Source organism: Neolamprologus multifasciatus, chromosome 4, assembly GCF_963576455.1.
Source record: "Neolamprologus multifasciatus chromosome 4, fNeoMul1.2, whole genome shotgun sequence".
NCBI classification, from domain to species: domain Eukaryota; kingdom Metazoa; phylum Chordata; class Actinopteri; order Cichliformes; family Cichlidae; genus Neolamprologus; species Neolamprologus multifasciatus.
This window is the reverse complement of record NC_140442.1, coordinates 17,509,778-17,526,988: the sequence shown is the minus strand read 5'-3', so window position 1 is coordinate 17,526,988 and position 17,211 is coordinate 17,509,778. Positions and strand designations below refer to the sequence as shown.

The 17,211-nt window shown below is 43.5% G+C and overlaps 2 protein-coding genes across 8 annotated transcripts in view; one reads left to right on the top strand and one right to left on the bottom strand.

Moving 5' to 3' along the window:
* Window positions 1-17,211, top strand: part of rfx1a (regulatory factor X, 1a (influences HLA class II expression)) — a 27,893-nt gene extending 10,682 nt beyond the window's left edge. For all 6 annotated transcript variants that reach the window (XM_085156842.1, XM_085156839.1, XM_085156845.1 and 3 more), the window contains 9 exons: window positions 140-258; window positions 610-716; window positions 853-1,004; window positions 1,532-1,629; window positions 1,966-2,115; window positions 2,499-2,707; window positions 3,977-4,130; window positions 4,224-4,269; window positions 4,360-17,211. In XM_085156842.1, coding sequence (XP_085012968.1) covers window positions 140-258; window positions 610-716; window positions 853-1,004; window positions 1,532-1,629; window positions 1,966-2,115; window positions 2,499-2,707; window positions 3,977-4,130; window positions 4,224-4,269; window positions 4,360-4,520 — 1,196 coding nt within the window. In that variant the 3' untranslated portion in view covers window positions 4,521-17,211. The remainder of the gene's footprint in view (window positions 1-139; window positions 259-609; window positions 717-852; window positions 1,005-1,531; window positions 1,630-1,965; window positions 2,116-2,498; window positions 2,708-3,976; window positions 4,131-4,223; window positions 4,270-4,359) is intronic.
* Window positions 5,300-16,351, bottom strand: LOC146520218 (far upstream element-binding protein 2-like). 2 transcript variants are annotated; one of them, XM_085156852.1, is made up of 18 exons: window positions 16,222-16,351; window positions 15,511-15,619; window positions 15,362-15,421; window positions 15,200-15,236; window positions 15,039-15,091; window positions 14,891-14,962; window positions 13,202-13,259; window positions 12,889-13,063; window positions 12,286-12,384; window positions 12,107-12,205; window positions 11,875-11,977; window positions 10,990-11,111; window positions 10,481-10,774; window positions 10,268-10,383; window positions 10,066-10,154; window positions 9,571-9,777; window positions 9,282-9,487; window positions 5,300-9,184 (listed from the first exon to the last, which is right to left on the bottom strand). In XM_085156852.1, exons 1-18 carry the CDS (start codon window positions 16,348-16,350, stop codon window positions 9,176-9,178), a joined length of 2,037 nt encoding a protein of 678 aa, XP_085012978.1. In that variant the 5' UTR covers window position 16,351; the 3' UTR covers window positions 5,300-9,175. The 2 variants fall into 2 exon arrangements, with proteins under 2 accessions (XP_085012978.1, XP_085012979.1); XM_085156853.1 differs by lacking the exons at window positions 5,300-9,184; window positions 9,282-9,487 and having other exon boundaries at window positions 9,741-9,855.

Genomic DNA, 17,211 nt, shown 5'->3' with positions numbered 1-17,211 from the left:
ATCCCTCCTACTATGAGCTAAACCAGAACAGGCATGTCCATCTAAGCACATTTAGTGGCATACGCATAAATGTTGATTACCCTGTGCAGTTAATGGGATTTCTCTCTGAGTATCCACTGCTCCTTTGTCCTGTGTCCAGATGCATCCAGAGCTCTCCCAGAGTTCCCAGAGATCGATCTTCAGGGGAAGTCTCTGCCAGAGGGCATTGAGCTGGAGCACATAAAGAGCTTTCAGTTGCTGTACAGAGAACATTGTGAGGTAACCGAAACTGGAACCCACTGACTATTTACTGAAGTTTTTCCTTTGTGTGTAGTTCCTTTCTCTGAATCACTGCAGGACTACTCTACGTCAAATTACACCAATTATAACCTTTTAGTGGGAAAAACTGACTGTAATTTGATCAAAATGTCAAAATGTCTTATAGATGTAGTGGTGAAGATGAGTTTTAAGGTTAGGAAGACCACATTGAAAGCAAAATCCAGAAATGCAGAATGTTGTTTTCCTCTCCTTTGTTCCTCCAGTTGCCCCGCTACCCCCACCCCCAATAATCTATTTGTCCTCAGTCTTCGATTCTTCGATGTATGGATTCTTTTCTTTCCGTTCTTTCAGGCTATTCTCGATGTGATGGTTAACCTGCAGTTTACCCTAGTGGAGACTCTGTGGAAGACCTTCTGGAGGTTCAGCCAAAGTCAGTCCGGAGATGCCACGTTGGCCGTGTGAGTGATTGTACTCCACAGGAAGGCATTCATTCAAGATCCAGATTGTGTCCTAAGATAGTAAAAACATTTGTCTGTTGCCGTAGCATTACTATTTCCATACAAACTGTGTGTGCGTGTGTGTGCGCCTCGGCAGTCACGATGAGTCAGAGAAGCGTCTCCCTAAGTCCTGCCTGGTGTTGCTGTGCAAGTATGAGCCAGTGCTGCGCTGGAGCCGCGACTGTGACAACAGCCTCTACCAGGGCCTGGTGGAAATCCTCATCCCTGATGTCCTCAGACCCATCCCCAGTAAGGCTCTATAGGAAGACTGATTATGTAGTGAACCATGTAAGCATGCTTATCCGTGCCTACAGAGTGTTTTTATACAAATAAAGAGCTATTCCTAAAACTCAGTGCCAATTTAAAGTTGTTGAAATGAGCCAACTAGGGAGCAAAGATCCTCCTGACAGCCTTTTGGATGTGTAGTGAAAGAATACACTGTTTTCCGTCACGTGTACCCATTGCGCTGCCCTTACTGGCAGCTACACTTATTTCTTCTGGTTTCGGTTATAGTTTTAGTCAGGGTTTAACTTTTAAGACCTTGAACAGTTCCCTTTTGAATATTCGTCATTTTCTTTCCCATCACAATGCTGCCAGAGAAAAAAATGTTCCACATCCACATAACGTGGACACAAGTCTGGTTATTCAGCTGTAATGCCAAAAAGAAAATAAATAAAAATTGAAAAATCTTTGACCAGCAGAAACTTGGCTAATTGTCTAGACATTAGCTAATCATTTTCCCACTCTAGCAGTGACAGACCCATTTCTGCCCACAGGTGCCTTAACTCAAGCCATTCGCAACTTTGCCAAGAGCCTGGAGAGCTGGCTGACCAATGCCATGATGAACATCCCTGAGGAAATGGTCCGCATCAAGGTAAAGCCCTCCATTATTAGCTTGGCGCTGATGGAACCGCTTGTTTTCTGAGCCATGGAGCAAACAGTCTTTTCAGGCATGACAAAAACATTGCCTTATTGTGTGGGACTCTAAGCTCAGACATTATTAGATTTTTGTGAGCAGGAGCTAGAGTTGAATTTATATAAAAGCTCTGCAGTGCAGCTTTTGTGAAGAAGGGAAAAAAGAGGTTCCATCAAAGTAAATAAATGACAACAGATGTGAGCAGCTATCACAGAAAACATCTGTTATATACGGATATTTGTGAAAATATTGATATGCATCTTTTTCTGACCCGTCATCTTCCTCCTCTCTCAGGTCACATCAGCCAATGCTTTTGCTCAGACCCTGCGCCGCTACACCAGTTTGAACCACCTGGCCCAGGCAGCCCGTGCTGTCCTCCAGAACACGGCTCAGATCAATCAGATGCTGTCCGACCTCAACCGCGTCGACTTTGCCAACGTCCAGGTCGGTTCAGTGTCTAGCAGCGTTCTCATTAAATCGCGCTGATGACATTGTCAGTGGTTGAATGCCGCTTTGGTTTTGCAGCTGACTCTGTAGCTTGTGGTTACACTGAGGTTTCATGTGTTATTTGTTTATCCAGCTTCCTTCATAGTGTCTCTTTTTTATTTTACTGTTCAGGAAGCTCACTTGCTTTTTCTAAGAAACTGCTTCTTCCGCCTGATTATATGTTCAGATACTGAACAGTAAACTTAGTACTAGTGCGTAGTTTAAGCTCCATCATCTGCTGCTGTTTATAAATATAAGGTCATCCAGCCTCTTTTACTGATGCAGATGTGGCTGCCCTATAATGACACTTTGCCTTTTTCTCCCTGTTTGTGCTTTTTTAGGAGCAGGCTTCATGGGTGTGCCGGTGCGAAGACCGTGTGGTCCAGCGGCTCGAGCAGGACTTCAAGCTGACCCTCCAGCAGCAGAACTCACTGGAGCAGTGGGCCGCGTGGCTCGACGGTGTGGTTTCCCAGGTCCTAAAGCCCTACCAACACAGCCCTGCTTTCCCTAAAGCCGCCAAGCTCTTTCTGCTCAAGTGGTCCTTTTACAGGTGGGGAGCAGTCAGAAAGAATGAATTCCAAGTTCTGCCTCTCCTGACCTTTCCCGAGTCCATTTTTATTTGTGTTGATAGATTTGATTTGGTTGGATCTTTATTCTCCTCTTTTGAGCTAAATGTCTGGTAGAAACAATGAAGGAGGAGTGTACGAGTGCACAATAGCCAGTAATTTAGAGCTGAAGTATACAGGGCTAAAATGGCCTTTGTCAGTTTGCATTATTTTTTGTGATGTTGTATTCAGTTTGGGCTGCAGGCTTTAATCCTGAAGTTAAAACAAACCTACTCTGTACTCTGTTAAGTCATTGCTGACTGTAATAATCACAAGATAATCATCAAAACTGTCCAATTTTTTTTTATCTTAAATGACTGGATTTTTTTTTAATTAACAAAACAAGAGAGCAGTTTAAAAAGTGATAACCAAGACAAGGACATAGAGTACTTACAATAACAACACAAACTAGAAAACAATCACTAGGATAGTAGAGATAAAAGGATGAGTGTAGTACTCATAATAACCATATTCCCAAATAAATGATAACAGTAACAATAATCCTTATCCACCTCTATGCTGTAATCATAAGTATGCATCCATATACCTTCCTATGCACATATGCCATAGTGATTAAAAAAACAAGGATATATATATATAAATATATATATATATATATATATATATATATATATATATATATATATATATATATATATATATATATATATATATATATATGTATGTGTGTGTGTGTGTGTGTGTGTGTGTGTGTGTGTGTGCACAGGACCCTCAAGCTCCTAGGCCTCTGGTAGAGACATGAGCTTGAAGGATAAAGATAAAGAAGGATAAAGGGCGAGTGGGGGATTTAATTTATTTATTTATATAAATATATATAAAACCAAGCTCATCCCATAAGCAGGGTCTTAGTCAAGCAGGTCATTACAAGTCAGTTGCCATTCATTTGCCTCCTTTGGAGACTGGATGGAAATCCGAAGGCTCTGAGTCGCTCTCAGACCTGTCTGGAATAAATAGCAGAACTAAAATTTAAAATCTACACTTCCCCACATCACACAGCTTTATTGAAGGAACTTATCAAATACTCAAATTGAGTAAATAAGTTGCGATTAGTGAGAAATCACTGACTCGACTCGTGGTGTCAACCGTGTCCCAGTAAAGCAATGAGAGAGAGAGAAAAAAAGCAGTTTCTGTTTGTAAGTTAGAGAAGTGGTACATGTGTGAAGAGTGGCTTGTTTCCCATTTCTGTTCCTCAGTTCCATGGTAATCAGAGACCTCACCCTGCGGAGTGCCGCCAGCTTTGGATCCTTTCACCTGATTCGTCTGCTATACGACGAGTACATGTACTACCTTATCGAGCACAGAGTGGCCCAGGCTAAAGGAGAGACCCCCATTGCTGTTATGGGAGAGGTATCAACATACACGGATCCAGAAATGCAAATACATTCATATAATAGTGTAAGCCACATTTACACCACTAACCAAATCCCCTCTTGCCATTAGTTTGCCAGCTTAGGCCGAGGTCTGAACCAGCTGGATCCGGATAAAGGTCTGCGCTGATTCTGCTGTAGCTCGTCTTAACTGACACCTGTGCTCTAAGCTTTGCTGGTAACCATCTCTGTTATGCTGTCTGTTGTAGAAGAGGAAGAAGAAGAGGAGGAGGAGAGTGATGAAGAAGGTCAGGAGCTGTCCCTTCCCTCAGATGGGGCCGTGCTCGGAGAGGAGTCTCTGGAGCCGCCTGCCAAGCTGGCCAGAACTGACCAGAGAGTTCTCTTCGCCACCGGGTCAGCTGACAACTAGCCGCAGTGTAAATGACATGTGCCGATCTCACAGACACACACGCCGATGTACAAAGAACAGTAATTTATACCCCCTGACACCTGTATATAGAGCTTGTTGAGTTGCGCCTGCGTGCACTCTTGCTGCATATGGTTCTGTTTGCGTGCAGTGCTCAGGCGCACACAATCAAAACACACTCAAGTCAGTAACTGCTGCTGCCCGGATGGCACGACCGCCTGTCGCCACCATTGATTACTCCCACAGTCAGTGGCGTTTTGTAACAGGACGTGGCTTCAGAAACCCGGGGTCTCTTGATGCAGAGAGGACCTTCAGTTGTATGAATTTGTAAAAACAAAACAAACTAAAGCCAGGCACTTCTTTACGTTTATCTCCTCATCGCGCCGCAGCCCCGCTGTTTTTCCCTCTCATTGCTGTAAAACGAATGCTCGCCCTCCCACCACTGTCACTGCCGTATCAAAGTGGTCTTTAAAAGGTACTGCGGGGTGTGTGTGTGTTTGTGCGTGGAGCGGACCGTAAGCGGTGTTTGAATTTAGTCACTACATCATTTACCGCTTTGTGGGAGCGTAGGGTTTTTTTGTTGTTGTTGCTTCTTTTTTTTTTTAAAGACAGCAGGCGACTTTTTTGTATGTGTCAGCTTGTACGAGCACTGTGGTCACACCGCTCTGCTGTTATTCGTAGAGGCCAAGTAAACACGCGTTTTTACCCGGTCGTGCGCGTCTGTTTGCGTGACTCATGCCGAGTGGTGACTGTTGTGTAGATATTTTCTAGAGCATTCATGGTTTGATTTTTTTTTTTTTTTTTTGATGGTGTGTGCAGATTTCCTGTGTGATTCACCTGTTAAAAGACAAAAAAGAAAAAAGAAAAGCTCTCGTGTTCTCGGAGTGCCTACCTCAGCTGCCACAAACACTTGTAAAGATAAAGCTCCAGCTGTGAAGTAGGAACTCCTGTTAGTTGCTGCAAGAAAAAAATTCTCTGTTTTTTTTCCTTTTTTTTAAACAAGAATATCTGGTTCCCACGAGAGAGAGAGAGAGAGAGAGAGAGAAGTGCCGTACGTGTACCATAGTTTATGTTTAAGTGCTTCAATTCTGTCCACCCATTAAGTTCCTCTGTGCCCTCATTTGCCCTTGACTCGTTATGTTTTTGCCTTATTTCATTCTGTTTCTGTTTTTTTCCCCACATTTGTGTGTTTCTGGGTGCCAAACCGGTTTGCTTTGATCCTCGCTGATTTTTCTTTCTGTCTTTTGTTTTTTTAAGAACTGTGCCTGAGTAAGAACGGTGAAATACTTATATTCTACTGTATATTTATCCACTATTTTGAATTTCGTTGTCACTAAGTGAACCTCTTGTGCAGTGTACGGTGCTGTGTTGTCACACATTGTAAGCGACCCTCGTGTGCATTATTGATTTGTGATTGTACGTTCAGTTATCGATCCTCTTACATATCTGATGACTTTTCCACTCACAGGCTAAGTAAGGCCCTGCCTCTTTGCACATGTTGACTTTATTGTCTAAAAAGTTTTTTTGTTTGTTTTTTCCCCCCTCACTTTCTTCGAGGTGTTTTTGTTTTTTTTTAAACGGTGAGATGGAGGCGTCAGATTTCATGCAAATGTCTCTCACCCCTCGGTGAGATTCAGAGAAATCGACCGAGGTGAGAGATCTGCTCAGTCCTCCACCACCGCTCATCTCATTCCCCTCGTCTCACTGTGTTTTTTTTCTCACTCTCACGCCCGATGGCTTTGTTTTGCTTCTAAAACACTGTTCATGGAGATCAGTTGTCATATTCCTTTTTCATTTCTGTCAATACTGTCTATAAATAGCAGTGCGTGTTTTTTCACAGGCATTGCCAGCCTCAAACCAGCACATCATCCTTTATACGAAGTCTAGCGCTACCACAGCTGAGTACATATCACTCCAGTCTTTTAATGATCTACAGCGTGCAGAATGGCCATTGTTTACCCACTAAAAAAGGAAAAAAAATGTTCGTCATTTTTATAGTGCGTTGTTTCTTATGTACAAAACAAAATGGGAAAAAAAAAGATGTTCAGTGGCAGTGTTTTTTGAATTTTGGTCTGCTCTAAGTATGACTGTGCCTTTGGAGGTGGTAGAATGCAATTCAGATGTTTTTAATTTTAAAGATATAAATTAAAGAATTTTTAAAATTACACCGGATATCTCTCATGGGTTTCTGAGTCTGATTTTATCATCTCTGTAGTCATTACCAGTGTAAGGGCGGGGTTACTGTCTGAAAAACAGTCACATTCTTATTAAATTTGACACCCTTGGCTGAAAAAAAAACAAGACCGTGACTTCCTGGGCCACGCTCACATGAACACACTCGTCTGTTACTACTTCTGCTGCTGTATAAATAAGACACTGGAACAGGAAACGCAGAATACCTGAAACTCAAAAGTCAGCCTGCTTTAAGCAGAGCAGAAACGGATCAATTGTGCTGGCAACTTTTGACAGCTGGTAACCCGAGCGTGTTCACTGAGAACAGCAGAGGTGGAAGAATCAGAGGTACAGAGCAGAGAGAGATGTTATTGGTGCAGTGTTTCTGCATGTGCGAGGTCCCATGGTACACACAGGATTTGAAAGTTTTGCAATAAATAGCTGAGCAATATTCAGATAAAAGCAGAAAAGCGCAAGTAAATGACTGCAAAGTGTCATAAAGTGTCAAAGTACCATGAGTGGCCACACCTAATGAGGCTCAGAGACACAAACATGTAATTTATGTCAAGAGACCCTCCTTTACGTATCACGTCAGGTAAGCTAACAGTGACCCCCAGTGGTGTTTTCCCTCAAGTGCTCTTTTATGGCTGGCAACAGCAGGGCATGTATTATATACTCTGCAGCCACTTCATTAGTTACACCTTGCTAGTACTGGTGCTATAAACATTCCTCGCAGATGTTGGTCCATACTGACATAATAGCATCACACAGTTGCTGAAAATTTGTCAGCTGTACATCCATGAATGAAATCCTCCGTTTCACCACATCCCAAAGATGTTCTAATGCACTAAGATCTGGTGACTGTGGAGGCTATTTAAGTATAGTGAACTCATTGTAATGCTCAAGAAATGTTCTCATTCTCTAGAGATGTCCGTGTGGGGACAAGCTGAACAGATCAAAGTTCATAGTCACTTGAATCACCTTTCTTCTCTGTTCTGATGCTCATTTTGAACTTCAGCAGGTATTTTTGGCCACATCTAGATGTTGGGTTGCTGGCATGCGATTGGCTGATTAGATATGTGTTAACAAGAAGTTAAACAGGTGTACCTAATGAGTGCATTTGGTCCAAAAGCGACACAGACACGATATTCAAGATTTCAAAGTAGCTGATATATTTATTTCAGATCAGTGCTGCTGGTGGTCGTCTGTTTATAACAATCTCAACACAATATCAACCCAAAGGCAAGACTCGCAGCTGCCATTCAGAATACAAGAATCATACCTGATACGTCTCTGGAAGTGAAAACCAGCAGCTTTATATTGCTGAATATACAGTTTGTGTATATACAATACATGTTAAAGCAGGACACACTTGGAAGACTAAAGTTCAAACTTTTGCACACAAACAATGACCGTGGAAGGACAATTAAGGAAAAAAAAGGCAGCGTTTGTAAAAAAGCTTTACAAAATAAAGGAAGACAACATGCAACCTGGAGTCTGCACAAACGGCAATGAACTGAGGGATAAATTGCTGTAGAGAACTCAGCAGTACAATCTACACAAGAATATAACTACACTTTAAAGTCTCCATATGCCGCCATTCTGAGGTGTGCTGAAAGCCCTTCTGAACTTTCCAAATGATAAGAAATAACGATGATTTAATCACAGAAAGCTGGCCAAATCTGAAAAACTATCCCCCACCCAGCCCCATCTTTCCAGTTTAGCTTTTAGTCCACAGTAAGCCGGCCTTTTTTTCTAACCCAAAACTAAAGCGGTCAGGTGGAACAAACAGTTCACAAGATTGGACGTTTCAAGAGGCAAAAAGGTGTTGAGCGGTGCGATTTAAAATGAACAGAGGCAATTAATACATTATTCACATTCGTGCTTCTGAACCTTGCAGCTCGGGGCTTCTTTTCACAATCTGACTGCATAAATCTAACCTGCGCACAGTCACCCAGATATACATGTGTTGAAACACCCTGCAAGCCTCTGCAGAGGAAGGAAAAAACCAATATGAGAAAATCAAATGAGGCATGTCTCCTCCTGTGTCTCACACACACACACACACAAACACATAACATGATTATAGTCCTAAAAGCTCTGTGCAAGTCATTTAATACAACACTGGGATATGAAGGTGAGTACTTTAAAATGGGGCTACGGGATGACTGAGATGTGCTGAAAACTCTGTTAATGAAATAAGCACTCCGGGGCTCCCGTGAGTATTTAAATCTACGCTCAGGCAGCTCTGAGTAGCTCTGTGAAATGATCGCATTTAATCAGTCTTTTCCCTCCCGTCAGCAGCGAAGCACAGGAGCATCGGGTTCAGTTCACATTATTATCAAAAAAAGGATCCAGATGATGTTCACATGTGGGGAAGCGTTTCACTTGTAGTTGCAACGGATACAATATATATGAATAAAGGGATCGATCCTGGCCTAAGACTTCAGAGCCCTCTTCTTTATCCCGTCTTCTGCCACGAACTCTCACTGCATCTAAAATACAGACGTTTGGAGGTGAGATGTGAGACGTGAGGAGGTAGATTAACACACACACACAGAAACAAGACCTCGACGAGGCCGCTGCACCAACCTGTCCCTGCTGGGGATTGGCCGGCTGGTTGGAGGGCTGCTGTCCTGTTTGTCCGTAGTACGCAGCCTGCTGCCTGTAGTACTCCGCCCAAGCTGTGCTGTAGTCCTGCTGGCCTCCTGTTGTGGATGTTGAACCTCCTCCTCCTCCTGCTGCTGCTGCTCCTGGAGCTGCAGCTGCTGTACCGGGTATAGAGCTGCCTGCCTGGGCTACGAAACAGAAACAGACATGAAAAATGAAATAACAACAAAATTACATAAATTACTACCTAACATATGCAACATACTCGTACCCATCTTCTTGTAGTACTCCTCCCAGGCCTTGGTGTAGTCCGGCTGGCCCCCCGGTGTCTGTGCAGCCTGGGTCTGGTCACCTGCAGCTTGGGCACCTCCAGCCTGGTTTGCGGGGTACGGGGCTGGCGCAGCCCCCGATGGCTGCTGGTAGTACTGAGCGTAGTAGGCCGCCCAGGCTGCATTGGGGTCATTGGCTGCTGCCTTGCCTAGAAAAGACGCAGGGTGGAGGGGGTGAGGTCCTCATAGGGTGAGGGTGAGCCCCTGCTACTGGCCTGGAGACCGGGCTTGGAGACCAGGGGGAGGAAACAGAGACAGGGTTAGAGCCAGAGCTGCTACAGATAAAGACACCGCATCTCATCACAACATTTCCATCAGAACTCCTGTTGACCTTCTCAGATTAAAAAAAAAAAAACAAGTATAGTGAGAAATAAGTGCGAGGGCTGAGCAGTAAACACTTAAAATCAGCAGAGGTGGTGAAGCCAGCAGTGACTCACTGGGGTCATGTGGTGGTTGGGGCTGCCACTGCTGGTAGGTGTTGCTCCAGCCCTGCGAGCTGTACTGGGGAGGACCTGGAGGACCACCACTGAGGAAAGAAGAAGCGGGTTCTTATTTTAAAAAAAAAACAAACGAAAAAAAACAACATCTCAGGGTCATCGTCAGTTCTCTGAAATCTGCTTTAAAGCTGCAGCCACTCACTGTGGAGGTCCAGGAGCCCCAGGCGGTCCGGGGTTGTAGGGGTTTGGGTTGTAAGGAACCATTGGCCCAGCAGGACCTGGCCCAGCTGTCCCCGGGCCCACAGGACACAGTGGACCCTGAAACACATCACATGATGACATGACGAGTGTTCTTCTTGATCGGTAACTTAAGAAATAATAATTAAGAATAATGATAATCTAGAATGACAAGCACCTCAATCTTCTCCTCAATGAGCTGCTTGGCGTGGTCGATCTGCTGCGGGGACCCACGAATGATAAAAAGCTTAAAGTTGGGGTCTCCGTTGGGGGGTGGCTGTCGAGAGATTTCCACGAATGCCCCCGTCTGCTGGTTGATGGACTTGACGTTCTCTCCTCCTCTGCCAATCACAAGCCCACACTTTTGGGCGGGAATAGAGAAGGTCATTTCCCCTCCAGGGGGACCCCAACCGCCTTGTCCCCCACCTCGCCCCCTATTGCCTGAAGGCATTCCTGGAGGACCTGGGGGACCCTGTGGACAATTATGCCACATTACTTCACATATACCCAAGTACGTCACAACCACTGGTGATTTTGCCTCATCTGACTATGTTAAAAACAAAACAAAAAAAACGAAACAAAAAAACAAGGCTAAGCACTTAATTTATCCAAATATTTATGGACGTTATGATGTGAGGCCTTCATCTATTGATTTATGATGATTAGAGTGTGACAGCTGATCCGTACCCCCTGTCCCTCCTCTCTGACCCGGATGCTCTGCAGCAGGTCGTTGATGATCTGAGCCGCGTGCTCGCAGCGTTCAGGCGGACCACTGATGTGTGCGATCTTATCTGGACCGGTCCCGTCATCTGGAACGGATTTAAAAGTGCATTAAGTGTTTGGGATTAACACTAAATGAAATCAATCAGGTCAGCTTCCAGCACCGGTCAAAGTGAGAATTAACAGCTGTCTGTAAATTAGGATCTCAAAAAAAAGTGCAAAGTGGTAAAAAACAAAAACAAACAAAAACAAACAAAAAAAGACTTTGTGAAACACGCTAAAGGGTCATGCCAGGTGACGTTCTGATGTGACCATTGTTCTTGTAACACTGGATCTATGCAGGGATCCTTCTTTATCTGATTTTCTTTTCAACATACAAGTCAAATCAATAGAAGAAGAAAAGGAGCCAATTTTACCAGCTCTACACAACAGCTTACGCAAAAGGCAATCACACTGCCTGAGTAAAAGATTCACCTGATACAAAGGGGCAAAGTACAAATGCACAGGCTGTTGGGCTAGACAGCGAGTTTGTGACGCTTCATTTGTAGGCAAACTTTTACCCCCTCAAAAAATATCACTGCAATGGAGAAACCTGGTAATTATGTGTTTTAGGGCTTGTACTTCCAGGGGATTTGTGCCACCTAAAGACTCTCTGATGGATGGCAGTGTCAGCTGCCAGCATCTGTTCTGGTACTAATAACATTTATATTGATTTTACTAAATCATGTAAAATCTAGGAGAGTTAAAACCTGTGGTGGCAGCTAAATGAGACCAAAACAGAGGAAAGCAGAACGTCAGCAAATGCGAAAGACGTATAAATGAAACCATAACGCCGTCGTCAGAGCGTCCCACCTTGTTTGAACTGTATCCTGACTCCGGCATCATTCTGAATTTTCTTGATCATCTCTCCATTGCGTCCAATGACCACACCCACCGAGTGTCGTGGTACTGGGATCTAACATGACACAAACACAAAACAAAAAACACATTTATTGCTTCCTCTGTTTGTGATTTGGTTAAAAAAAAAAAGTTTTTAAAAACCGTCTGCAGTCACTTCCAGTCTTGCTCCGACACACAAACTTACATCCATGCCGCCTCCCATTCGGGAGCTGAATTCGCTTCTTTCGCTGTAGCCGCCTTGGTCTCTGTCCCTTAGAATCTCCTGCACCATCTCCTGGGCTTGCTGAAAAACCATTAAGGATCAGGAAGCTCAGCACTATGCCACATTTGCTTTGACACAATAACAGGACTTTAAAGTTATACCTGGACTTTGTATGGATCTCCAATAATGCGCAGAGGCTTGTCAACGTTGGGTCCCTGAGAGGCATCCTGGATTAGGATCATCTTGACCCCTGCACGCTCCTACATGGAATAACACATAATGAGACATAATTATCAGCCATACGCACTTGAAAGTGTTTACCTACACTGGAGTTGCCTCCACTTAGGCTTTTACTGGCACACTAACAGGCTAATTTGGCTATTTTATATACAGTGAGCTTAATGTATAAGAATTATACTATCTATTATAAATTAGAAACATTAATGGCTTTAAAATGAATGTTGTGCTCCTCTTTAGTCCCACCCTTGCATGGTGCATGGATTGCTGCTATAAAGCATCAGGCTGACTGCTTTCAGTCTGCAGGGAAGCTCAAGATCTTGCCCTGATCCAGTGTAAGACAAACCCAATTAAAAACCTCACACTCCTGGAGGATTAAATTAACTCAGACCTTTGCTGCTATTTTAATGTGAAAATACTGACTTTAACAAAAAGGTTCAGATTTGGTCTAATCAACTCTGGTTGATTTTTTCTGGTTGGGTCATGCTGACTTCTAAAAATGCTGAAGCCAAAAACATGAAATTTACCTGTAGCTGTTTGATGGTCTCTCCTCCCTTGCCGATGACTAGGCCGGCCTTGCCGGCTGGGATCATCATCTCATGAACTGCGCCGTTCTGCCCGTTGCTGGAGTCATGATAAGAAGAAAGAGGGGGAGTACCTCTTCCTCGGGAGACTATCTCATTTAGCAGCCTCTTGGCTTTCCTAACCAAGGGAGGAGCTGATTGGTTACTTCATTTAAGAAACACATCACTCTAGTGTTTATAGAATTAAGCACCAGACCGTTAAAACGCTTCCACATAAAACTGCAATGAGTGTATTTGTATGACGTCTAAAACTCACTGTATGGAGTCTTGTGTCCCTGTGAGGGAGACGTTTCTCTCTGGAAGACCTCCACTGTCTGGACAAACAGAAAATGTACATATTTAACAAACTGAGCATAAAAAAAATAATAATCAGAAGAAGTTTACACACACTCATCCTGGGCATGAATGTCATGGTAATTTCAGGCTTTTAATCATTTCTTTGAACTGTTCTTTATCCAGGGTGGTTAGTGACTGTACAGCTGACTTAAAAAATAGTTTCAATATTTTTTCGATTTTCTACAATCCACACAGTCTCAAAAGTCTGTTAGTGAGTTGTACCTTAACCGGATGCTTTTGGTAGTCATCAAAAAACTTCTGGCAGAATTACAGCTGGATATCTGACCACGCTTCCTGGCAGAATCTATAAGAGTTCATTTAAACTTGTTGGTTTTCTAGCACAGACTCAGATTTTAATCTTAAAGCATTAAGCATACAATAGGGTTGAGATTAGGGCTTTGGGAAGACCATTCCAAAAGTGTCAGCCTGCTTTTATCTATTCCAAATCCAGTTTTGATTTGTGTTTAGGATCATGGCCCTGAGACACCCAACTATGTCGGGAGTTTCACTTATCTAGCTGTTGATTTGAGGTGAAGTTGAAGAATTTGGAGATAGTCCTCCTTCCTCATTATTCCAACTTCTTTGTGCAATGTACCAGTACCACTGGCAGCTAAACAGTCTCAGAGCATGATACTACCACCACCATGCTTGACATTACAGCATTAGATACAGTGTTCTTAGGTTCCTTTACTCCTCCAAAGTAGTAAAGGAGAGGCCTCTTGTGGGAAGTGTGACCATAAAGTTTTTCTCCAGAAGGCATTCAGCTTGTCCAAATTTGAGTAAAGCCTGAAGGTGTCCACTTTGGAGCAGGGACTTCTTTCTTGGTCGGCACCCTGTCAGACTACGTCCACACTAGCCTGGATAGATTTGAAATCGTTGTTTTAGAAAGTCTGCGTTTTTGAGTGTCCACACTGCGACGGGACAGCTCCGTTTTCAAATGTATGCATTTTCAAATGTATGCGTTTTCGCAAGCGTTTTGAAAACGCCGTCTCAGTGTGGACGGGAGGCCAAAAACAGAGAGAAAATGATGCATTTTCAAATGAAAACGCATTAGTGTGGACGTAGCCTCAGTTCATGATGATGTAAAGCTTGTTTCACTGTGGACAGTGACACTGGTGTTCCAGCAGTCTTTTATGGCAGGCTTGAGTCTTGGTGGTTCCTGGGTTGTTCCGAAACATCTTAACCAGTTGCTTTTAAACTGAGGGTGACCGCTGGGGTCTTCTTCAGATCTTGGCAAAGTGGTGACATATCTGAAAAACTTTACTTCAGATATTTTTTGATTGAATCCATGATTGTGAAATCTGCAGTTGTTTAGAAATGGCTCCAAGAGACTCACCCACCTTGTGTAAATCTACAATTTTCCATCTTAGATCTTCACTAAATGCCTTTCAGTGAAGAACAGCATTAAGTGAGTGTATGTAAAGGTTTGACCCTATGTGGATTAGAGAAAATCCAAAATAAAGCCAAATTTGTACACTAAATTCTTGTTTTATAAAGTAATTAAAGATGCATGCTGTACAATCATTTCACCCTGAAAAAAGAAAACCCCAAATTACACTGACATTCACGCCCAGGATGAGTATCTGTAGACGACGAGTGCAACCAGTACCTGGAGCTATCTGGACCTTGCAACCCGACTCTTGCTGAATCTTATTGATCTGTTCACCTCCACGGCCAATAACTGAAGAGAGAAGGTGGGGTTTTAAAAAAAAGTGTGGTATACAGTACGTGTTAAAATAAAGCTGGGCTACACTCACTGAGTCCCACCATACTGTCTGGAACACTGTACTCCTCGGTGGTGGAGGTGGGTCTGATGCCATGAGTACAGGAGGGATACAAAGGTGGGGAAAAAAGCAATAAATCAGACAATAGCAAAGTCAGATTAATACACAGTCACCTGAGAGGTACAAGATCTCACCTTTGCTGTGCAAGAGCAGCTAGCTGTGCACCAATAGCTGAGTGAGAAAACAAGGCAGGGGAGAGGTTTAGGATTACCAGCGGACTAATGTGGAGGACACAGACACCCACTGTTGACTGTAGGTCACAAATAACAATGCATGCAACAGTAAGATGAACTCACACAGCGCTTTGGCTGACTCCAAGTCACTCTGAGCAGCCAGCTTCTTGGTCTCTGGCTCATCTGTCAGAGGAGGAAATGAAATGAATGTTCATAAGAGACTCCCTGGAACTAAAATAATCACAAAGCGAGCGAAATAAAGGTGCAGTCACCAGTATTTGTGTCCTCTAGCTGTCGTTTCTGCGCAGTGAAGGGAAAACTATCTGGAGCAGTGCTGTTGTTCACAGGAGGACCAGCGTCGCCGCCGATCTTAGCTGCGATCTGAAACACAAGCAGAAGATTTGCCAGATAGTTCACTGTAGTACAGCAGATCTACAGTATTACTGCTTTTTAATGATATTTTACACATTTTTCTGATTTCCCCCCGAGCTTCCTCCTTGAGGTTAACCCACCCCACCCACGGAAATCCTGGGAATGCCTCTGGCAAGACTGTAGTTTATTTTATGGATCAGATCCACCATTTATTTTAATGAGCTATGTGATGGATACTGATGTGTTTTCTGTTCTTTGGCCTTGAGGCTGCAGCACACACCTGAATTATCCTGAAACACCTTTATATAAACTACTTACATTCATAATGTAGCTCAGCGCAGAGGAAGAAGCTGGCAGTGAAGTGAAGGTAATAATGTTCCCTGAAGGTTTTCAGTGTTGTCACACTGGATATTTGGTGGGACGCTGAAACTGTCCGGCCTCAGTGACAGTTAAAGCTAACGCTGACATGTGATGGATGAAGCGGCAGAGGTGTGCCTGACTGTAGACACATTCACCAAGAAGTGTTTGAATGTAAAATATGAACCTGGTCTCAGGTGTGTTCGCCTTCATACATGCTAGCTTCTTAGCTGTCTGTCTCATCCCTGCCTCACCTGCCGGGCCCGCTGCACCGCGTCCGCAAACGCATCCTTCTTGGCGCCCCCCGCTCCGTTCCCCACAGCCGCCTGTCCGGGCAGAGGAGCCCCGGGGACGGGCGGAGGTACCGCGTTGTACTCCGACATGGTATCCAGAAAAGACCGAAGAGGAGAGAGAAGCAGAAAGCCGGGATCAGAGCTACGCAGGAGTGGGATGGGAAGTCAAGAAAGTGACGGCAAGGATAGCGCCGGTTGGAGACACGACGGAGGCCGGGGAGGATCATTCGCAATTTTATTGTTGTTTTGGTGGTAGCTGATTTATTATCATAGAAAACATGATCAAAGCTCATATGCAGGATGTAAAAGAGACTTTTTATTTTTTTAAAATAGTTGTGCTTGAGCGATTTAACAGCCTATCCAAAGCCCAATAATTATGTTTTTAAAATAGATTTTGTATTATGAACAAAAAATATAAAAAGGACAAGTAACCGAACTTTAATTGTGGTGGGATACAGGTGCAATATAGCAGAAATGAACTACTTTGGTCCAGCACTACAGTAAACATGGTTTAGGTATTTTCCACCTCCGTCCCAAGTTACTTACATCTTCCCAGTAAGATGACTCTTGCTTAAAAAATGTAAAACTGCAGTCGACCTTTCAAGTCTGTTTTCTGAGTAAAGTTTGAGCCAAATTATGAAACACTTGAAATGCAATTATCATAATAAACCCAGCAACCATTTCAGATTTTTTAAAATCAGCTGTGATTCTTATGGTGCACTTCTATGAAATGTGATCTAATATCAGCTGTGCTTGTACTCCAAGTTTCTAGTATCTGAGAGACTTGGGCTATATATGTCTCGGAGATCTTATGGACTTTGAATCAACACTGGGACAAATGTTTTGTCATGTATTCAAGTAACTGTGAGTGGAGCTGTGGAACACGGAAGATTTCTTTGATGGCTTGTCGATTTCTAACATATCAATGACACCGTAAATTTGTAGTTTAAA